A 24879-nucleotide genomic window follows, 5' to 3' on the forward strand; every position below is an offset into this window, starting at 1 on the left:
ATTAAATTAACTTACTACTACCTGGCTAATCATAGACCATACCTCTCTAAACGTGTGTAATACCGATCTACCAATATAAATAATACAAATAGGTGATATATAATTGGATTTTTTCGCCGTTTTATTGTTAGTAGCTGTAGAATAACAATTGGCTGTAAACATGGTTACCATTTTCGATTTGTACTTTTAATCAAAGAAAAAGAAAACGGGCAAAATAAAACACCAGCAACGTCATTTTCTGCCAAAAATAGCAGGTTTATCTTTATTCATGTCACATTAAAAAATAATTCATCAGGTTTCCCAGCAGATGTGCACGTGAGTTGTATTTTGCCAACAAAAGTAAAAAACGCCAAAGAAACATACAGGTTTGAAATGCTAACAAAGTTACTTACAAACACCTATATTTATTTTTTCATAAATAGGCGCAACAGGTTCCATAAAAAAAGATTAAATACAGACACAGTATGAAGAAACAATAATACATATTCATATGTCAAGGTTATAATTTAGCCATTTCCAATCTGTTTTCTCACATCCAATAAAATACCAGATAAGCATTTGGCAGTTTTTTTTTTTTGTTTTATCAGAAAAGGACTTAAGTGACATTTACTAACCATTACACAAAAATTGATACAAAAAAGCAAATTGTATGCCGTACAAAATAAATGTGTTTTTGCTTTATGTCCTCCCTTAGCCAACACTTTATTTTTCTCACTGAGACACACGCCGATTTTCCATTTTTTAATTCAAATATTATTTTACCATCATATTTTCCCAAATAGTTGGAAAATATAGAATTATTTGTCAACTGTGTTTGAAATCAAAGTCAAAATGTGAATGTTTGCCAATTTGAACCATTTTTATGAAATCAATAAACTGGAATGGCCAGTTTAAAATTACAATTTAGCTACAAAAAACATTCACGTTTTATACACTAGGAGAGTGGAACATAGATGCTATTTACAGACTTGCTATGAGTGCTACATCAAGCCATTAAAAAGTCTTTAGTAGTTTCATATAAACACCCATTATGAAAACCAATGGAAAATCCAGGACTTTTATCCAAGACATCTATAGTTGCTAAGGCAGTTTTACTAGCGCAGCACTTCACAGCAAAAAAAAAATCTGAATGGTCCAAGTTTTCTTCAGAGAATAAGAAAAACATTGTCCTGCAGAGGATCTCTGAAAAAAAGAAAGAAGCAAGACTATTTTTTTCAGAGTGGTCGACCCACAAGCTCAAAATTGTCCTAAGTGCTTAGCAACTGGTATTTCTAATAAAATGCAGAAACTGCCACGACTGCTTGAAGCAGGCTGTGATGACTTCCCTGCCTCCCTCGATGGAAAGGAGACGTTAGCTCTTCTGTAGCTTTTCAGGTCAGATACAGGGCTTTGTCTCGTTGCATGGCCCTGTTGGTAAAAATAGAAGAAAAAAAATGGATGTTAGGAAATAGACTGTCACAAAAGTGATCCTACAACTACAGGTAGACAATCGTAGCCATCATTTTACAGGAGGCTTATTTAAGCACCAATGGCCTCCTTCGGACTGAGGTTGAAGCAAGAAAACCCACCAAATTAAGTCGTTCTGTGAGGTTTCCCACAGCCATTCCAGAATGAATGTGCCCTTATGGAGCTGGAATCCAGACAGGAAAAGCTCACTGCAGGTTTTCCCTCTCTGCGCACTGCGCAGGGAATCCACATGCCCCTCAGCAGGCTCGGGTCAGTATTCTGATCCCTCAGAGGTGCAGGATTCTGATCGACTTCTCCGGCTGTTTTAGTACCTGCCAGAACAGCAGGCAGAGCATGTCAGATTCAGCGTTAATGACAGCCACGATGGTTTTTCATGGTGGCGGCCATTTCTGTGTATGGATGTGTGCATGGTAGAGATCCATTTGGATTTGTTACATAGTGCAAAGATCCATTTGGATTTCTCACCCGTTTACACTCAACACAGTAAATTAGGCAAATCCGGTAGCGTGGAAACCAACAACAGAGGTGGATGCTGTTGTGTTTTCTGGCTCATTCAGAATACGTCTCCAAGTGGAAAATCGATGCGCAGCCATCTATTTCTTTGCATCATATAAATGCTCTTCCTGTCTTTTTCTATCCAAGGTTGGGCCCAAGCACCGTTCATCACTATGGGCTGATCAACACCACTGTCCGCGGGGTTGTCGTCAAAGCTTTAACACTTCCATTACCCAGCAGTCACCAATTGCAAGATGGGGCTATCCACGCCATTCCCTCTGGACATTCCCCGGTCACTCCTTTATGAGAGGTGTGCAGGCTGTTCCCTAATACCGAGCCTGAGTCAGGCCTCTTATCAAGGCACCTCCGAGGAAGGCTTTGGGTGGAACAGTTTCTATGCTTAACCAATCGTTAGCACTTATGGCATATCAAGAGCCCTTGGCTCTGAAGTAGAAATAAAAATGAGAATGTTCTCAGAACCTCCAATATGCACTGACTTCTGTCTACTATTGTCACTCGTTTTAAAATGTATGCCACGTTTCAACTTTAATACCTGATTATTGTATAATATGCCTTTAATTGCAAAGAGCTCAGTTATGCCCTTTTGACAAGTTCACACAATTTAGAAACCAAAACCACATACACATACATATATAGTTGCAGTTCACAGCTGCCATCCTGTCCTCAAAAACTGTTACTGTAGCTTGTATTGTATTAAGCAATTCTATGGCGGTTAATCATGTGTTCTTTTCTACTGTACTCTCACAGTACAGTGATTAGGCAATAACATAATGCAACTCATTTAACTGACATGTGTATGTCTCTATCATCAAATATCGCTTTGGTTAACCTATCACATTAACAGGAGATAGAATTGACGCCAGAGAGACAACTATGCATGCCAGAGAAGGGAGAGGAAGATCATTCAAAATCATTTACAATAGGCAAAAGGAGCGGGTAGTTGTCTGCCCACCGGTGGTGAACTAGCAATTCCCTCAACACAAGAAAACGCAAAAGTACAAGACTTTTACAGGTGGATCGCGTGTCGCTCCACCCCACTAGGAATACTGCACCGATGCATAGCAAGCAGGTGGATGAATGTGGGCATGTGGTGTGCATGCGACTTATTACCCAGGTTCTGGTCGTGAAAAGGGGGAACATGAAGGTGGGTCCTTCAGAGACGTGCTAGATGTATATTGATTTCCCTAACTCGTGAATCTGTTTAGTAATGTGAGTGGAAACATAGGCACTTTCATGACAACGTTTAATGTGGATTTTTAAATAGTTTGTTTTTCTGATGTCCTCCACTGCAGTGTACATATGGATATTGGCAAGTGTTTTCAAAATGTACTCTAAGATCAGCAACCATAACATTGCAGGCTGATGTTGCTACTACCTTGATTTATAAAGGAGTGTGGGAGCCACTCTACTGAGAACATGGGTAAAATACCCAGTTTCCATTTGCTTATCAGTCTTTGTCCCACCCAGAAGGGCAGTCCAGCACCGAAATGCTAGGAAAATCTCCTCCGAACAAGAGCACCATCAGCAAGCCCAGAAAACGTGTTTCGGCCTAGTCGGTGGTCATCAGTGAGGTGAAGCTGAGCCTCTCTAAGACACAGTGAGCAAGGCCCGACGAGGCTGAAACGTGTCTGGGGAAGCGGATTGTACTCCTGTGAGCAAGGCCCGACGAGGCTGAAATGTGTCTGGGGATGCTGATTGTACTCCTGTTCACAGGAGATTGGCCTAGCATTTCGGTGCTGGACTGCCCTTGTGGGTGGGAGAAAGACTGATAAGCAAATGGATAGTTCTCCTCTGTGAAGGATGCAGTGAGCTAAAACCTAGTTGTAGACCGTCCTGAGTGGAAGAAATTCCATAGAACAGAGTATTTGACCCATGTTCGTTCTCAGTAGGGGTGTAATGCACTACTTTGTAAAACCTGGGGTTTCACCCCATGTAACAGGGTAATCCAGACGTGGACTCATTGTGTCTTAGACAGGCTCTGCTTCAACTCACTGATGAGCACTGACTAGGCAGAAACACGTGTCTGGAGTTGCTGATGGTACTCTTGTTCAGAGGAGATTTGCCTAGCATTTCGGTGCTGAACTGCCATTGCGGGTTGGACAAAGGCTGATATGCAAATGGATATTTCTCCTCTGAAGGGTGCAGTGAGCTAAAACATGGTTGTAGACTCTCCTGAGAGGAAGAAATTCCATAGAACAGGGTATTTGACCAATGTTCGTTCTCAGTAGAGGGGCTCTCACACTCCTTTGTGCTTCTGATTTATGTTTTCAGTTCATGTGCCTTTCTTACAGAAGTTGTATTCTTCCTATTGTTTTGGGGTAGTTGTCAAAGCAGTCATCAGACAAGCTTTTGCTCCAGTCTAGTCCCACTTATGAAGAACCATCATTAATCCGGTGAAGTGCATCCCTTGGCAATTAGGTTCTGTACGGTTGCAAGATCAGACAATGCCCAGGTTACATGGACACCTGGATTAATATCTCTCCCGGATGGAAGAAGTGAAGGGAACACTGACACACAGATGATTTGACAGACATGCATATAGACTTTTCTTCCCATCTCATGGAAAATGTTTAACAGACATGCAGGGCACACAATTTGCATTCACCACTAGCCGTTGGCTAGTGATAACAGATTCTTGGCGAGTAAGAAATGGTGTGCCATTTGATTCGGATGCCAAGGTGATGTTACAGTACTGCCATTCTTTATATGCACTGGATCTTTTCAGGGTACTGTTGCATATCTTAATGAAACTTTTGAAATTTCGAATTCGAGCTCCTCAAAGAAACAACTGCCTGGCTATTTCTCAGAAAGATTTCTCATTTTCAGAGATTGGCAAAGTCCTGGTAGACCTTCCGGCACTCAATTTGCAAAGTCCGGCATTGGAGACAAGCAAGGCAGTTGTGCGTAAATGTACTTGGACACAAACTGGCATTGGGAAAAGCTTACCCATTACTGCAGTAGTCATTATTCCAGTCCACAGCCTCTGCTGGAGGGTTTCGGCAGCCCGCGCGAACATATTCCATTGCTTGAGTAACAACCTGTGCCGCTGTAGAGGTCGGGTTGATGAGATTCTGGTATTCTGAATGAAGGTTAAATCCCTTAAAAGACAAACAAGGTCCGATGAGAGAAGCAAAGCCATATCATAACATAGCATGTAAAAGCAATGTATAAGAAAAAGTTGGAGCAAGAACAACCGCAGTCGGGGGAAACAAACATTTGGGAACAAAATGGGTGTTTAAGCGTTTCTTTTTCCTGTGCCATTAAAATGCACATGAAGAAGACATTCTGTGCAGCCTTGGCCATAAGGTGGACTTCACAGAAATGATCAGATATCCATTGAGGGATAACGCATTCAACAACCTCTTAGAAAGACGGTTGTTCTGAATATGCTCCCATGAGCGCTAGGGATGCACTGTTAGTTAATTCACAGAATATGCAACACAATCTTTTTGAAAGCAGCAGGCAGCAGGTGGCGGAGTGTTTTTATTAGACTACACCTATTCATGCATTGTTCCGAGAAACCTTTCCCTTCATCCAATCACAAAAGGACCATCTGCTGTTTTTTATATTGGCATTTCCTTTTTTTTTTTTTACTTAGCGACATCCAACCAAAGCCCAGCAACTTTGCTACTGAACAAATGTAATTAAAAGAAGGTTGTAAAACAAGCCTATGTCAACACAGAAGGGACATATAAAAAGGGACTAGGATTACATACATATTCAGAGCATGTTCGTCCACACAACAACTATTTGTGATAATAGTGGTGATTTCTATGCATGATTAGATATGTACAAATGTGAGCCAACATCTTCAATTAAACTGCTGTAAGAATGTAACTTAATGGTTTATTCTCGGTTATGCTGGATGAATTTACTTGATCCATTGCACAGTGTAGCTGAAATTCATTGAGCATTAACCACCGAGTTATGAAGCCATGGATGGTTGTTTAATCTATGGGTCATGCAACACTGGTCAAATATTAATTGCTGTTAAATCCTTTTCCTTTTTCATTTCGATTTGGGATCCCGGACAACTCAATTGATAATAGTTGTCCTGAATGATTGACTATCCCCCCGCCCGGCCATCCACGAGGCAATCACGCACACGTGAAACATTTCCAGTGTAGAACCGGAAGTCTTTTTTTGCTAAATCCTCTCCCTTTATAACAAAGATGCACGTTCTCCCGAAGGACAGAGTAAGACCACCGCGAGGGCTCCACATTTCTGTGATCCGAGCGTCGGTCAAAATGATATGTGAAACGCAACAGTTGGGCACTTTGATGCACAGTGGCATTGATAATTATTTAGAGGTGAGATTAACCTGAAGCTACTGGTGATCTTCCGCAATTCGAACATGCCAACAAAGAGCATGAAAACCGCAAACCCGGCTACATGACCTCATGCCCTCTAGTCTACAAGCTCCTGCCGGTAAACAAGTCTGAGAATATGCTACGAGGTCTGATGAAATGTCCTCACTGGGGTTTCTGCTTGCTAGCAAATTCATATGCGCCAGCCATGCATCCGATGCATCTACAGCGATAGAACAGACACGCCCAGGCGAATGGGCAAACGCATGCATGTGGGTCGTCTCCAGCAGTGGAACCCAGAAGCAAAAGGCACAAACATGCACCTGTACACACGCATGCACACATGCATGCAGGCCTGCGCAATCACAGAAATAAATGCAGACACAGTGTAGGGAATAAGTGTTGCATAAGTATAATTAAACAAAGCTGAATATTTTGGACCACAATGCTCCAGGAAAACATCAGCAACTGTTTTGCGACATCCCTTCAATCTAAAAATGTAATTTTCCCATGCCAGATAGAAACCAAAAGTGGCAATGTGATAAAGATTAATTTGATGTCAGGAGGGACATTGACTCTTTAATTAGATTTTTGTATCGCTCACAGTTTGTGTGCGACACTGTAACAGATCCTATGAAAGCCAGAGCCAAACTGAATGGCGATCTTCATCTCCACCCATCTTTGTGAGCTAATTTCATTTCCTGCCTGTCCGAAGCAGTATTTTCAGCAGACATCAATGTTGCTTGTCTCTGCAACTGATTTATTCATCAATCTCAGTGAGATTTAAAAAAAAAACTTGAAATTAGATCCAAATTCTAAAGCAACTGTTTATTAAGCAAGGAAATTGGAAATATGTCCATGCAATATCATACAAATATTCTTCCCTTGGCTTATAAAAGAAGTTGACAGATATTAATGATTTTCTTGCCTGACCCCATTCTGAGCTCTGCTGCAGTAAAGGGATAGAAAAGGATCATAGGCACACAGAGCTATTTTTCAATGTTTATTGCTTCAAATAAACTGCAGGGGGATGGTGGAACTTTAAGCTCTGAGCAGAAAATCTCACTCCCCCATGTCCACTGCAATTTACACTTCAGAGAGATAAAGCTTGCCACAGGTAGACCTACATAGGGATGATTCTACAAATATTTGAAATTGCCATACCAAATAGGAGTGTACTGTATCCGATTCAACACAATTTGGAGCAATGCATTTGTTGCCCGTCGATTGGCTAGGCTTTAAGGTGCTACCATACTGATGAGAAATTGTAAAATGTGGATGGTTGCCAAACCTGAACAACTCGTTGGAACAGGCCTACATTTATCTTAATACCACAGCTGACCACCCTTCCAAAAGGCTAATAATCTGTTTAACCCTCAAGACACCCATCAGTAACCCTCCCCCAACTTCTCGCATGCCAGCTTGCCGAGAGTCAAAGTACCAGAGCCTGGCCACATGTTGCTGGGGAGTTGTGGTTAAGGGTCCAGGACATAGGAGGTATCAGGTGGGCACAGTGTGATGGGAGGAGGACAAGCAAGATCTCTGACAGGTAATTGTTAAACAGTGATAGGGATGTGGGGGGGGGAGACACACAGAGCATGGATGGCAGAATCCCTGCAAAAAGACAGGGGGAAGGGGGCTCGGGCAGACCAGGCCATGTGTGGAGCATGAGGCAGACCCACAATTGGAGGTGCGTGGTGACAGCAGGGCTGGGCAGGACCTGCTGCAAGTTGGCTCATGCCAACTTGTCCTACATCCCACCTATCACTACTCACTAATTTCTACACTGACCAATCACAATTGCAAGGGGTAAAAGATTGCAAATCCCACTACTTTGTAAAAAGAGGCCTACACTGAAAAATCGCACTCTGCTTTTGGGGTGGTCTAAACATAGATTTTATCAGGGAACTGGAGAGTTTACATGGGGCTGATTGAATTAATCTTTATTTCGAAGCATAGCTCCATAAAAGACAGTACACAAAATATAAACTTCTAAAAAACAAAAATACATTGAATTATTAAGTCTCTATACAAAAAGATTCCATTAAAAATCCATAATAAAACCTTGCTACATTCACAATTTCTTTTGCAATATACCCACAAGGGACTGCTGGGCTGCTTCTAAGAACAGGTTAATAGCCACTGTTACCTACCTCTCTGGATGGGAAGGAGAGTATACATTGCAATGCTTCATTAAACAACCTACAGTTTAATGTCCTTAGTACTGGAATTAAAAACGTTTTCCTTGATTTGTACAAAAATGACATAAGCAGAAAGTGAGCCATATCATGAGTTAAAATCACATTACAAGGAAAGCGAAAAATTAATTTCTGATCCATATATATTTGGCCACAAATCTCAATCAATGATAAAAGACGGCCAGTCCTCAAATGTAAACGAACACTCCATATTCGCTTACAATTAAACCAGTCCATATAACCAGCATTAAGTCCACTAAAACCGTAATCAATATACCTGGAGACGACCGATTTTTCATCTCAATAAGGGTACGCTGCTCCCTTTGATGCTCCATGTATTTTTCCTTTACTAAAGTGATATCAGCTCTGGATACACTTACTGGGACAACATAGATGCCCGGCAAACTAAGGATACAAAATATTTTTCCCAGTTTATTCATCCAGTGAATCGTTCTATGGATATCCGAGGACATCAATTCTTGTAGAATTACACATGTTAGGTGAGTCTCAGTTTGTGCTCATATCCTCAGCCAAAACAACACCGGTTTCAGATTTATGTGATCTAATATCTAATCCAGGCTTAATTATTGATGGAGAAACTAGGTTGAGGAGCTCCTGGTCGCCCCCAAAATGCTACACAAGAAACTATTTTCTTTGACCTGGATCGATTGGGGAGAACACAGACTCCACACTTCTGCATCATAAATACACGTTACGACTGGCTTAGCACGATAAATGTCTATTGTTGGTTTGACAGTTAAAACTATGTAGTGCCCCACAGGCCCGAGAAATGTTTTGTGTGATCTCAATGTGGTCTGATCAATTAGCCTTACTGTTAAAAGGTCACACATAAATATGTACATTTTTACCACCCAACCAAGATTTTGTCCTGATGTTAAGATGGGGGGTAGTTTTTGGTCTGCATACCGACATGCATAACTTTAGATTTCTTTATATTGATTGACAGATCTCTACTATCCACATATTTAACATAGGCGTGGACAAGAGTTTGTAATGCTAATAGAGTATATGCCAACAAAACTGCATCATCGGCATAAGACAGGATGCTAATGTTTCTCCCCCCAACTCTCGACACATCATTTGTGACTTTATTTAGGACATTTGCCAAATTGCAGACGCATAGGTTGAACAGTATGGGGGCATGGACAAAGCCTTGCCTGACCTCACATAAGATGTCAAACGAGGGGGGTAGTTTTCCTACATTGTCCAACCATACCGCTGCTTTCAATCCTGTGTGTAAAAATATGTTTGTTAACAGAAGGGGCACTGGGAAGCCCATAGAGTATAACAGAAACCACAGCTTCTCACGGTTTACCTTATCAAACAGTTGACTAAGGTCCCTAAACTCCAGGTAAACTGGACAACAGTAACCTTTTCTGTACTTGTCTAGGAGTAAGCTAAGGTTTACAACTTGTTCTACGGTTCCCACCCCTGCCCTGAAACAGTATTGCTCCTCACACAATATGCAATTTTCTTTTGCCCATTTTGCTATGCAGGATTAGATTGCCCTGCCCAGCCATTGTGCCGTGGCATCAATCCGACATTGTCCAGTAGGAACTTAGGTCTAGTTTTTCACCTTTTTTTACTATCCCTATTATTGTTGATTCCTTCCAGCTAGCTTGAAAAGTATTTCTGGCCAAGAAAACGTTAAAGATTTTGGTAAATACCAGCACCCAGATTGGGTTCTCCTTCCTGAATATATCTATCACCACCCGGTCAGGGCCAGGGGGATTCATCCACCTGAAACTCAAGGAAGGCTCTATTACCTATTACATAAAATGGAACTAAGACACTACCTATTTTCATAGTGATTAGTCCAAGCTAGAGAAGTGGGAAACTCATTTGAGTCAGCTCAACGGGGACGAGCGCCATGTAAAACGATTTTCCAAAAGTCTCTTTTGTAGATTTTTTGGCTGCCTCTTCCAGTTCTTGCCAGCGTTTGATTTTCCATGCCTCCTTGGGATTAAGCAGGGCATTTTTGTATAGACGTCTCACCCGGCCGAAATCTTCATTGTTTAGATTTAGACTCTTCACTAATATCAGAAGATTGGACTTCAGGTTTCTACATTCATATTATACCATGCTGATTTATGGGTTTTCCAATTACTTGACTGAGTGGTCATATTAGATTGACAGATGTTTATAATACTCTTATAAATCCGTAAATGCACTGGGTCAGTTCCATTGATTGTCCAATAAAGCTCCGTTAGAGGAAAACAGGCCACTATTATCTTGTTAGAGCTAAGTTCTCTATCCATTGCTGCCCAATTAAAATGTTTCGTACTAACAATTAGAGTACTGCCTAGCGTGTCTGAGTCGGCGTGAAGATTACTGATGTTTTTACCATAAAAAAACATTATGATCGGTCTCTGAACGTTGATCAGTTTTTAGATCCTGCAAATACCTCCAGTTGAGCGCATGCACTATAAAATAATCAATTGTTGACCTGAACCTTGAAGAGATAAAAGTATAACACCCTGCTCAATTGACCGGTAGCCTTCCATTTACTGAACACACACTACAATCAGTTAAAGTGCAAGGAGATTAGCTCCTGGTTTATTAATTGTCCCATCTGTCATGATTGGTGCAGGTATGTTAAGTGCTAGATCTACTTCTTCGTTGACAGCCGAGTTACCAAACAATTACCAAACCTTACATTAAAATCACCCTCTACTATTTCAAGTGAGTTTAGTATGCCTTCGCAAACAGCACCAGAGCTAAATTTTCCAAATTGATCCAAGCAATTGAATAAGGAAGTGACGTTGGATCTTGAGGATCTGCGCTCAGAGGCATTATAAAAAATGTAATCGCTTTGGAGTTTCCATAAAAATGTTTACCCATAGGGTTGATTGCCATTTGTTCACCAATCAGTAAGATGCTGTGCAAATGGCCGACATTCCCCTTTGCAAACAGCAAGTTACACACCATAGCAGACGATGACAAAACACAATAAAGCATGGTTTTCAATAAAATAGATGACTTAATTGCAGATATTTGTACATTGAATGGGCAACAGTAAGGTCAGAAATGGTAGGAAAATAATACTGGGTACTTTTATGGAAATGTATGCATTGGATGGTATCCATTTGGTTCAGTCTGCAAAAATACCCTCAAACTATCCACCATTCTGTTCATGCCCCTTTGCTACCCTTTCTGTCTGCACCCTTTTTTGTACTCACTTCCCTCCTCTCTTACTTACTACTCCCCTCCTTTCTTTCCCCTCAGTTTATTTTGTCTTTGGCCCTTAAACAGTTGCTTTGCTGTTTTGCTTTGGATGGCTGCTTGTTCAGGCTGGTGATGTAATTAAATCTTAAACAGTCTTTTATGATGCTCTTCTACTATTTTGGTGGCCTCTCTCTCTCTGTGCGTGGCCCTCTGAGAATTTGTGAGTGGAGTTTGTGAGTAGGATAGAGTTAAAACATGTGGTGTTGATGAGTGCAGGCTAGAAGCACACATCATGGAATCAAGAAAAAAGTACTCCTTTTGAAATTATAAAGTTTGCTTTAATATATTGACCCCACAGCCCTGCCAGAAATGTCTTAACTGGGCTGGAGGAAACTCTCCCTTCTATCTCTCCTCTAGATGATAAACATCTCCTCTTGGGTGACCTTAACATTTGGATTGATCATCCTGAATATGCTGAGCTTTGCAGATTATTGGAATTATTAGCCTGACATGTAATCCACTCTCACATAGAGATGACCTAGGTTCCAGAAATATTGAATGAACTCTTCTTTCCACTGTTCCCATTTTCTGGAGTGACCATTTTGCCACATTCTAATTACTAGCTCCCATTAAGTTAAAAACAAACAGTCACCCTTTGGAAGCGGAGCTACAACAATCCAAAAAAGCATTACTACAAATTAGATCAGAAACTTTGCATTCTAATCTACTTAATTTTGACTAGGATTTATCTGTGAACTCGTTCTTTGGCAAATGTCAACACTCTTTTCACTCTTTTCACCGATACTTGATTGTTCTGCTCCTTAAATCCCTCACCAGATAAAAAAAAAGTGTACTAACCCACAGTACTCCCCTGAACTAAGAACACAAACATTCTACCACAGAAAAGAAAAATCCTGCAGGAAAGTGTGGTAATTTTTCTGGACAAATCGGTTTCTACATAATCAAATTGACTTATCCAATTTATCAGTCCTCCTTGTTTCTTCCAATCATTGGAACCCTCAAGACATTTAGCTAATCAATTTAATTTTCTCACAGGAAAGATTCATACGATCTACTTAAAAACCCATGAATTTTCGTGGAACCCCAATTTCAAACAACACTGACATGCTCATTTACTTTAAAAGAGATGCCAGGGATAGGGTCTCTTCTTTATGCAGAAGGATGGAACCTACCTGCTCCATAGTTGATGTACTTCCAGCCTGTGTAGTTTATGTCCACCCTGTGGTGTTGACTAAGACCATCAAACACCTGGTGAATCCATCCATCACCAAGGAGACTGCCCTCTCCGGAGTGAAAACCTCCATCATTAGGCCCCTTATCAAAAAACCATTGTTCGAGCTTACAGAGATAGTCAATTACAGCTTGGCTAAATTGGATGGCTATGACTCTCAAAAAGGTGGTACAAGTAGAACCGATGGACTTTCTAGAATGCAATTAAATTCTGGATCCACAACAGTTATGTTTCTGGTCTAACCATGGGACAGAAACTGCTCTGGTCACTGTGTGGGACGATTTGTTATATCACTCTGACCATGGCTGCCTATCTTTGTAGGCCATGTGGATTGGGCTGCTGCATTCTATACAGTTAACATTTTGATTCTTCTTCCATGACTTTGTGATATTTTCAGGCTCTCTGGATCAACCCTGGAATGGTTTCAAAGTTTTCTATCCTGGAGAAATTAAATGGTGAAACCGTCAAATTCACTCAACCGCAGTTCTGGTTACTTGCACTGTCTCACAGGGTTCCTTTGTATTGCATCTCTTTTTCAACATCAGCATTTTGCTGTTGATATCTTTTATTCGGAAGTTTAACATTAGGTTCCACTCATAGGATGATCTAACCCAATTATTTCTGAAAGTATCCTTTTCTCAAGAGACTATTTGAACATCTTCAGTACTGCCTGACAGGAGCCAAAGTTTGGTTGACCAACAACAATCTCCAACTACATCCAACTAAGACTGAACTAATGCTCCTGGGACCGGAACATATATTCAATGACTGGTGATGCCATCCTTCTCCTCCTTTGCTATTTGGCCTTTCAACCACCTTTGCCAAAGATTACTATCTTCTAAGACAATTACAAATTGCTCAAAATGCAGCACTTCTCCTAATCTTTCATATACCCAAAATGTCCTGCACATACAATCACCAATGTTCACTGCACTGGTTACCCACTCTGGTCTCTAAGTGCATCCATGGCTTGGGACCATAATACATGAGAGAAAAACAATCAAATACATCAGCTAGGCACAAGTGCAGTATTCCAGCTCTGCACACAAATAACAGTGGTATTTAATTGCTATTAGCCCCCAGAGCTGCCATCTGGGGCGTTGATACTTTTTTTGGTTTGTTTCTAAGGGAACTAGGCATTGCACAATTCATGACTCCCATGAAAAGGAATTACACACGTCCGTGACTGTAAATAACTATTTAGAGGACCTCGAGAAATGCAGCTGAGTGGGCGTGCGCTGGGGGGTTGAGGTGTGTGTGGGATGTTTTTACCCATGCATCCAAGCCCTACCATAAAACTGTGCATTACTGGCATTGAAAACATCATGATGGCCAGAACTCCCCAGAGAGTGCACAGGGAAAACATGAAGAATAGGCTGCCACCCATTTTTGCCTATGTTGTGAGCACAGGAGGGCACTGCCTAAAACCACCATTGGGCGCTACACACAGTAGCCTGAAACCATTGGGAATGGCAATGCTGATTGCCAAAAGCAACCCAGAACTGTGGGGAATTATTTTCTTAATGTCAAAAATGGATGCAATACTGGTGCTCACCACTATCAGAAAGCCGGCGTTTTCAAACCACCAGACTTTTGTGTAAAACTGAACAAATGAACCCAAACCAGGCCAAGGAAAGACTTGCTAAGAGGTGGATACAATGTAAAACTATATTCTGAAATGACTTGAAGGAAGTAATTATTTAATGTTTATATACAAAAACTGGGGATGTCAGCAGCTTAAGTGAATTTGGGGGTAAAGCCACTAAAATCGAAATGTTTAGAATAAATGAGTGACCTACTTTTGAGTGTAACATAGGTTGCAACTGTTAAATGTCATAGTTTTGAACTTAGAATCAGCATTCTAGCTGCATGTTCAAAAATTGTCAGTGTGATTTGAATGTAGAAAACTGGGAACTAAAGTGACATTTAGCTGAATTCTGCCTGACAACTACCCCAGACAGGAGTTGAACTGGCTCAACAACTCTTCCCAGGCCTGGCTGCATTCTGCTGCCCCTGCCAAAAGGAGATGACACCTCTCTGATTGGATTAGGGGAGGAGCACCTGGGGACTACAGGAAACTAAAACAAAGCACTGTCCCTGGCTCAGGCAAATGTTATATTGGGGGGGTCGTAAAATGGCTTCCTCTTGGGAGAAACTGGGAGGGGCAGTGGCTGTGAGAGCAAGCTGAGCTTGGGGGAAGTGGATAAACCAGAAATTCCACCATGTGCTTTGGAAAACCACACCCCTCTGGGGCCAGAGCATGATTTTAAAAAGATGGATATTCACAGTGCGGACTTGTCAAAATTATATAAATAACATCATCATTTGTGTGCTTTTTCTGTGCACATTTTAAGAGGTGTTAGGACCCTGTGGTATGTTCTTGGGGATAGTAGCGGAAAAAAAGGTTGTTACTCCAAATGTATGCATGTTAAAAATCTGACACTTTATCATCTGAAACCCATATCCCTGGTGCACATTTGTGTAAAATCTGGAAAGATTTAGAGGTCGTTACCTGGATGAAAAGGGGAGAATTCTGTCATAAGAGGACACAACATCGTACAAAGACAAGGATCGGATGGTTTGGTGCTACAGAAAATATGTTAACTGGACCTATAATATTAGAAAAATGGTACATAGATAAATATGTATTTGGGTCAGAAATAGATTTGTGTGCAATTTGACAAGGGGAGGTTCCTCTGACCATAAAACCTACAGCATCACTCTGACACTCCATTTCTTTCCCCCAATCCAGGGAGAGAGGAAAGCTTGGCCAATGATAAGTGAGAGGGGCAGGCTTAGCTAGGCTCAGGCACACACCCATTTTCAAAACACATAAAAGGCACATTGAGACCCAGGTAGAGACATTCACTTTCCACTTTCTTGCGGGACGCTTTGCCGGGAGACTTCAGACTTCACATCCAGAGATCCAGACTTCAAATCCATCAATCTCCAGAGACCAGAAATTAACTCCAGAATTTGTAGCAGAGAGGCCTGAATCCACAAGCTGAATCCTCTTCAGCAGGCCTCAAAACCAACCAAACTATTCAACAGCCGGGCGAGCTGTTTGAAGTTTTGCCAAGAACTTTTGCAAGAACCTGTAGCAGTGTCCAGAAAGCAGTGCTGTATCCAGAACCAGAGAGAACCAGAGACCAGATCGATGTGAAGAACTGTTAGCAGAAGTCCAGCCAATCCTGACCCGATCGGTGACAAAGTCGCATTCCTGTCCATGTAGTGTGAGTACCCAGCTAGCACTGTGCCAAAACCAATCTCTTAGTTTAAAATAATCTAATCCAAACTATTTTAGCCTATTAGAACTGTCTCCTAGAATCGTGTCATTCCGTCATTTTTAAAATTGAAAACTGTCATCTGTCATTCTGGGCTTTAAAATTTAAATCCGAAAAGCTACCTTTACTAAATCGGCCGTATCTCCCGAACCGTTTGTGCTAGGAGCGAGATTGAACTTCTTAAATCTAAGATTCTAAGCTTACCAACGAGCCTCGAACCAACTTCCTACTCCTTATAGTGCCTCCATAATTGCGCTCGACGCACACAACTAAATTTGCCACGATTTGACATTTTGCTTAATTTCAGCCACGTGTAAAAATATTTGTCCTTGCTTTCCTTGCTGAAATTCGTGTGCAACCTGACAATCATTCATAGAGCATTGCTAAAGTGCCTCTGAACTGATTCAAAGTATCTATCAACTACCCTGAACCCCCTATAGGGAATTAAAAGCCGTTTTAGCATATTTTTCACTTAATTGCAACCACATAAAAGTATCTTGCCTGTGTTTAAAACTCCTACCTGTTTTCCTCCAAGCTTGCTAGGGGGGAACTGAATTATATTTGATTGCATTCCTGCGAACTGTGTGCTTTCCTCCCATCTCTTTACCTTGCATAGAGGGGGGGGGGGTGAATTGTCAAAGAAAAGTGATTACATTGTCTTTTGTTGAAGTCATATCAAGTTTATTTTCTGTACTGCATTTTCATTCATCATTGCATTGTCCTTGAAGCCATAAAAGCATTCTCAGCTACTTTATCCTCTCTATATCACTTCTAAGCCATCAAAAAGAGTGTACCACTGTAACATTATCCATTGTTGATCACTATCATCTTCACAAGTGTGCTATCAAACATTAATTTATTATAAAAGTGTGATATATATATATATTGTTTAATTTTCAAATAAACCTTTTAATTTGCAAAACAAACCTACTTCTTGGCTCAGTGGGGTCAGGGGGATTCTAAGAGAGGGGTGTTATATAAGGGTTGTCATCCAGAGTAAACAAACTGGACATAAAAATATATCAATAAGGGTTTCCCTCAGAATCCCAGACTAGGCATTGACTTAGCTGTAGTGTTGAATTGAATCCGCTTACATGTGGCATCCAGTGGAGACTCGGACTGTGGCACTGCCTCAAAGGATAGGGTGAAGGCTAGGCAGAGGCGCAGTGGGCCCGCATGAAATGTGCATGACTAATTGCGGATATAGCTTGCATTTCCAGCCTCTGGATTGGTGAGCTGTCTCCCGTAGGTGCCAATATATAATGCAATCCGAATCGTAGCTGTACAGACTGGATGGAACTATTGACCCCTACTTTGCATAAAAATCAACTACTTTGAATATTCATTATTTAAGAGGAAAGAAAGGAAGAGGCTAAGCAGAGTGTATTGTGTAGCAGGCAGAAACTGTGTAAAATAGGTGAGATAATGTAGTTTGCAGCCATCTCTCTTACAGGGTAGCTGGTATAAAGCAACAGGGTGATAAAAGAGAATGCCAAGGAGTTTGGGATTCGCTCATGGGCAAAGCAGCAGTTGCACAGATGTATGCAACCAGCAGGCCAAAGGACTATGTATGCCATTAAAAGCATTTGGCTGTGTGATCATGTACGTTTTCAAAAGTAATAACTTGTCAATATGATGCACCTTCCCCAACAAAATGAAATGAGATTTAGATACACTAACCTAAACTTTACGGAAAAACATGGAACAAATGCAGTGTTTTAGAGTAGCAATACAATATTATGCAGCAACGTACACTATCACAGGGCTGTCTTTAAAAAAAAACACTGACAAATCTGTGCATGCCGTCCCTTCTCTCCTAGGGGGAGACCTTTCCCCTGGGGCTAGGGCGGTGCGTCCCCAGTACAATAGCCCCCTGGGGGTGGTGCACTGGGGGAGGATCACATGGGAGAGGGAGCCCCTTATGGGATTAGGGATGACCATTCCCAGAGAGCTCAGTATTCCTCTGCTTTATTAGATCCTGCCTTCTTCCCCAAACCAAACTCTCCTCCCCTGTTCCCAGTCAGTTCCAATGTCTTCTAATGCAAGGTCAACCAACCTGGCTTGTTAGATCTGAATAGCGGCCCTGAATATAGAAACTCTTTCCCATACAACTTCAATACAAGTACTGTGGAGAAGATGACCAGGAGGATGAAGATTAGTCCAGAGAACCGGAGTGAACGCTCTAGTCTCTCACTGCATTTGACTGGCAAGAGGAAATACAAAACCATAGAGGGAAACCAAAAAGGAGATAGCCATCCTCCAATGAGGAAATCCGGAGACCCCAACCTGGAAAACAGGTGACCGCAGCATGACACCCCGTGCACGGAGACTAATGGGAGGGCAAAGGTAGTCCACCGAGAAGGAGCTACTTTGCTTGCTGCCCAAAATAAACCTCTGGGCGTCTCCAGTCCCAGGAAGCCGCCGGAAAGCAAAGCTCCATCCTGAGAAGGGAGTAGAGACTGGGGGGGGGGGGCTGCAACCGAGAAGAGAAACCTGAATGCAAATTGACTGGTAGGGACACTGCCAACTGCGGAGAACGCCTGAATGCTGCCAAAGCCTCAGCAGGAAGCACCACTGCTCTGAAGACGGGTATGCAGGCTGACTTAGAGGTGCTGGAGGTCCGTGAGGAATCGGGGAGAAAGTGTAGACCACGAGATAAGAGGTTCTGGGGCATGCACCCATATAAGAGCAAGAGAATAAGAGGGTCTGGGACCATGAGAGAGGCAGAGAAAGTACAGAATGAAGCATATGCTTGGCAGGGGAGTAAACCAAGCTATTGCAACAGAGCATTGCAATTCTGGGACCTGCACCCATATGAGAGCCAACGAATAAGAGGGTCTGGGACCCTGAGAGAAACAGAGACAGTTTACAAAGAAGCATACGCTTGGCAGAGGAGTAAACCAAGCTATTTCGACCACACACAGAGTCTGGGATACGCACCGACATGGGAATTCGAGAATAAGAGGGCCTGGGACCCTGAAAGCAAAAGAGACAGATCAGACGAATACCTATGCTTGGCAGGAGAGTACACCAAGCTGGTATATTACAGAACTGCGAGTCTGGGACTTGCCCCCATTAGAGAATATAAAACTACAGTGAAGTTTGTTCAAAAAGATAAGGGGATTGGGACCCAAGGAGAAAAAGAAAGCAGAAGGAATCCAGGGGAAAGGCGCTAACCCCTAATCCTTGAAGTTATACATTGTGTACGTTTTCTTTTGTCATTTTGATCACCCGAGACATTGGGAACTTTTCTGTTGGCCCGAAATGCCATTGCTACTTTTCTTTGGAAGAGAACATCCTTACACATTTGGTTTAGGTTATTAGTGTTGGGGTCAGTGGTAGGGTTTTCGGACACAACAGTGACAGACTTTATCTTGACATCCTGACATTTTTACAAGTTATCTTTGAGGCAGGGAAACCCGTCTTAGCTTTAGGGATAGAGAGGCCATTTTCCCAACCCTTTTACTGGTTAATACAAGTCTGTAACCAATACTATGCCACTTTTGTGTGCAAGCCTCACTTCTGCATCCTTGCAACACATACTAGTATTTGCAAGACAGGATATAGTTAGCTTACTTCTGGTTTGCAAATAGTGTTTTTAAAAATAACTTTTCTTGCCTAGCTCTCTCACACTGGCCTTTAAGACTTTTAAGAGAGCAGAGGAGATTATTATTGCACTTTCTCTCCATTAGCCCCTTTGAACTTGAAGTGAACAGAGAGAAGAGGGTGGAGAGATCTCTGATGGCAAGAGGGGAATGCAGGGTGAGCTTTCATTGACCACGGACATTTAAATAGCAAGTTGTGCTTCATAAGTGTCAATTTAATTAGCAAACCTACAGAATTGCATAACAAATTCCTAAGCAACAGTGCTTATTTTATGCCTTGTAGAACTTAGAGAAATGCTTGCCTTGGGGTGGGGCTGCCACAAATAGGTGCATGTTGGTTAAGGTGGTTTCAGTGCTGGTCTCGTACTCTGGTTAGTTGAATAGCCAGGATAGTAGCTGTTTTCTGCAGACGTGGTGATCTTTGCAGCAAAGGCACAGGGGCGGGAGTTCCAGAGTTTGGATGAGAGGAAGGAGAAGGATGACCCCCCTCCTGTACCATTTGTGGTTGAAGATTGCCACTGTTAATATAAGGCATTCATGCTCTGTGGGTAGTGGGTTGTATATGCTTGTAAATGGATTCAGAGCCTATGCCTTGGAGGGCAAGGAGTGTTACAGAATTTTTTGATATGCATCCGCTATAGGACCTGGAGCCAATGGAGTGTGTAGAGGGCTGTAGTTTTATCTTTTCTGTCTCAGGAGCAGTCAGCCTGCCACATTTTGTATTCTTGTAGGTTGTTAAAGGGGAGGTGCGCTAAAAGTTGTTAATGTTTAAAGCTATATATTGAAATTGTTTTTAAAAGAGGTCCTATGAAAAATAAGCAGCGAATATGCCTCCAAGTCTCGCTCTTAAAGTACTTGGAGGCATCCATTTTGTGTGCAGAAACAATATCATCTGTTTCTTTAATTCAATGCTTTTGAAGCAGTAATCACGCAGGAGCCCCGTACTGGGAGCTTGAGCTTGTTACGGCCGGAGAGCAGAGAATTAAAAACACCCATTCACAGGACAGACAGTCCTATGAATGACGATCATAATACAACAATTCATGTATGGGATTGTCTTCTCTCTAGACACTGAAAGAGGGAATTTGTCTCATTTGAACATCTTTACTTTCGGCTTCTATGTCTCTCAATATCACAGCAGGCTCGACATACTTAACACGTGCTTAGTTTCGCTAATTAATGATGAGCCTTTAGTACCAGCACAAGGTGAACCTCTTAACCAACATATGGGATTCACAGGTATCACCTTTCTCTCTTGTCTTAACTAGACATGCCGAACTTCTTTGTGATCACGTTGAAGTTGGTCTACAGAATTCAATATGTATTCCAATGAAACTCTGTTTCAGTAACAAGGCCATAGGAATCGATATTGTAAATCATATTCAGAGTGCGTTTGCTCTGAAATGGTAGGAGTTCTAAATTACTCAGCATTAAATATGGAAACAGCAAACCTCTACTGGTTAAATCAAGAGAAATATTCAGACATGCATGTCTGACAATCCTGGCTCCCACGTTTCAGTGTGTACTTTGGAAACTGTAAACAAAAGACCTAGGCTGCATTTAGGTTGACCACCTTACACTGGGATTTATTACCAATAAGAAAAGAAGCGCAAGTGATCACTACATCACGTGCCATTAGTGACCAAACATATTACAGAACAGACAAATCGTGCTCGTCACCAATTTAACCTGGGGCACACATACCACTAGCTCTGGAGAGGAGGGAATCAAAACTTCCTCTCTGTGGAATTTAAGACCCTGTTTAAGCCTCATACCAGGGCCTACAGCACCATCTCTGTTCAAATGTACAGTACAGAGAAACCTACTTTAATCTAGATAGGTGAACGTTCATTTAATTCTCAAAGGGTATTTATCAGAAACTTGTTATCAGGAACATTTCATGCACATATTAATGTTCTACTCCAGTTCTTAGGTGCTAGTGGGGTATTGGTGATGTGAAACAAACATGAACAAAGTAAATCAAATGTATTTAAAATATGAGATTTTTTTTACAACCTAGATCTAATGATAAAGGCATCCTTGGCAATGCACTTCCAAACATCACAGGTGAGCACATTCTGCTGCAGGATGAAGTTATATGTTTTACATTTTCCATTATCTCTGCAGTAGGTATTCAATCTGCTTTTATTGGCTTCTGCTCATGAGGGAGCAGTGTGGGTCAGTGGTGTTATTATATATTACTGCATTCCGTAAAAAAAGAAGCCCTATTTTAGCAAATATCATAAAATCATATATTTCCAAAAATTCTTACCTAGCCTCATCAAAAACGTCTCTTCTCTGCCATGGGAATTAGTTTAAAGAGCACAGGCAATCCTTTATAACCAGGCAACAAGTTATCTCTGCCAGAAATTACCTTTGTATAGCTTGATGTTGGATACACATTCTTAGTACCAAACATTTTCTCATCATTTCGATGAAATAAGAGGTCGGAGTTTACAACCCCAGGCTCTTAATTAAAACGAATTTGCCTATTCATGGGAAATCCTTGCAGTATGTATTCCAGTTCAGACATTTCAAGAAAACTAATCTATTTACCCAGGACTGTGTTTTCTTTTGCATCTGTCATTTGCTCTATTCTTGGTTGTATTCGGATGGAGTGCCTACAGGTTTTTCAGTTGCTGGCATGCAAACATAAATCAGATAACACATAAAATGGGTGCACCTTTATGGAGGGCAGGCTTAGGTTGGTTAATAACACCTAGACTCTGCAAGAACCTTGACATCAGATCTGTAGTCAGTTTGCAGAAACAAAATATTGTTTAAGATTGGTTTACTGTCTGTTCTATTTTGAGATAATCCACCACAAATAAAGGCCGTTTGCTACGAAATAGTCTAAAGATTAAAGACTATGATAATAAAATCTTATATTCACAGTGGTCTCTGCACAGTTCAAAGGCAGATCTGCAGATGGGGTTTTCTTCTGGAGCCAAGACCGGATGTGCTTAGCACTTAACTTGCCTCCCACTAAATAGAGAGAGTTAAGTCATATGTGCCATGTGTAATTTGTTTATTGGCAATTGTACACTTATTGTAGAGAAAGTTCCCCTTATAGTTGGTGGTCTCGGCGGCGCATTATTTGTAATGCATAGCCTACGGACACTAGTGTTTGAAGGTCGGACATTGACGGATGTAGCAAGAGTAGCAGACGAGACAAGCAGGTCAATGGCTCGGAATTACCAACCAGTGTTCAGGTGAATGTGTCTATTCGATGGGTGTGTATCCCAGCCACAAATCTTGCATATGAAGTCACCAGAATACTGAAGGAGGGTGCACAGCGGCAGGTACATCATCTCTGTATTCAATAGGGTATATAAGGGTACTAAGAAAACCCAGGAGTGATGCATGATAATGAATGAGGCAAATGTCTAAGGTTTTATTCCATTCAATTTATTTTGGTCGTCCGTGCCATTACAGAAGTAAGCTTTCCTGCAATGGAAATGCTAGCGAGAGGAATTCCAAGGGGTATGAAACACTAGCTCAAGTATCTGCATGCATTACTTTTGGGTTTTCTCAGTAGGACGCCCAAATTGAGATGGATATGTTCAGCGGATCCAGAGTGGCCTCGACCTATGGTCTCAAATTGCATCTCACTGATGAGCACCAATAACATCGTGGCAGCTGCTTGTGTTCCTGTGCGGAGGAGCCATGTTCAACGGTTTCGTCTAGACGGTTTCCTTCGAGGCCTGGAAGAGACTATTTGCATACGCTTGATCTTCTCCAATGGCACAAATGACATAAAAGTTATTTAATGAAAAATGCTGCTCAGCGTGACCATGTTCAACCTTTCAAATGTTACCCAGAGGAATTCCCAGCGGTCTAGATCGGCATGTGTATTTCAATCGATCTCTTCTGACTTTTCTCAGTGAGAGAACAGTAACAGGAAAGGTGAAATTGATAAATGACTTCGAATATTTTGCTACCTGACCACCTAGGACCAACACGAAATGTATCTGACTGGTATAAAAGGAGTTCGCATTAGGCACATTCAAGAAGCACAAACATGTTTGTATACAAAATAATATACTGCAAGGAAGTCATGAACAACGGACAGCTGGTGAAAAATCATGTTGATGCCTCATATCTAGGAGTTAGCTTGGTTCCCCTACTCATTACGAAGTCTATACTGGAAATAACTGTCTTTGCAGTTACATTGCAAAACACTGATCCTACAAGATAACGTAGTGATTACAGCCTCTGCCAGTGCATGAGATTAGCGACCTATCCTCTGAGCCGATCCGAGCCATGGTATTTTTGAAAATTCCAAATATGTAAACCAAACCCTATCCTCCTGTAGGTGAACACATTGATCATGGTACTGCGGCGCAGGCGGATTGTGACTAACCTGCTGCATTGTGGGTGAATGTAAAGCAGACTGCATTTGAAGCTGGCTTCCCATGGAATGCTGCATTGCCATTTGCTGGTGCTGCTGCATGTTGAGGTGCTGGTGAAGTGGCGGGCTCATCTGGATTGGAGGAGGCGGGGACACAGCCATGTTAGCTATGGAAACAGTCACAGGCATTTGATTGGTGGGCTTGGGGGCAATATTCCTGGGGAGACTGGGGTGCATTGCAGAAATGTGATGATTCATTCCTTGTTGTTGGTGGTAGGGCGAGTTCAGATACAGCGCTGAATGAGCCTGGGGTGCTCCATGAAACACGGATTGCTTTGATGTCATCATTTGAGACGCCTGAGATACCTTAACATCAACAGGTTCGCTGTAGCTCTGTTGAGAGAAGAGAGAAAATAATATTTTAGATGGAAACTATTTCCCCATCCTCGTTTCATAGAATTATCTTTTAAAACAACTCAACATGCAGATTTTTCACGAGGAACACCTGCAAAGGTCAGCATATTGGGGTGAACAGCGAGAGAAGATACTGAAGTTGACAACATTGCCACTAGTGCAAGTTAGAACATTTATGTCTGCCTTATTCAGATTCCTCAAACATCGGGTAAGCTCCCTTGAATATGTATTTTACTACTTTCTCCCAACAGCCCATCCCCACTCATCACTAGTCAAGCTCCTCACCAGCAACCGGTTGA

At 41.7% G+C, this 24879-nt stretch overlaps 1 protein-coding gene across 1 annotated transcript in view; it reads right to left on the reverse strand.

Annotated features, from left to right (window-relative positions):
- Window positions 1-231: 231 nt before the first annotated feature.
- The window catches only part of TOX (thymocyte selection associated high mobility group box), a 526628-nt gene continuing 501980 nt past the window's right edge, over window positions 232-24879 (reverse strand). Inside the window, exons 7-9 of the mRNA XM_069621094.1 lie at window positions 24179-24559; window positions 4930-5081; window positions 232-1407 (exon numbers count right to left, since the gene is read on the reverse strand). Coding sequence (XP_069477195.1) covers window positions 1371-1407; window positions 4930-5081; window positions 24179-24559 — 570 coding nt within the window. The 3' untranslated portion in view covers window positions 232-1370. The remainder of the gene's footprint in view (window positions 1408-4929; window positions 5082-24178; window positions 24560-24879) is intronic.

Source organism: Ambystoma mexicanum, chromosome 5q (genome assembly GCF_040938575.1).
Source record: "Ambystoma mexicanum isolate Mex_15411 chromosome 5q, UKY_AmexF1_1, whole genome shotgun sequence".
Lineage (NCBI taxonomy): Eukaryota > Metazoa > Chordata > Amphibia > Caudata > Ambystomatidae > Ambystoma > Ambystoma mexicanum.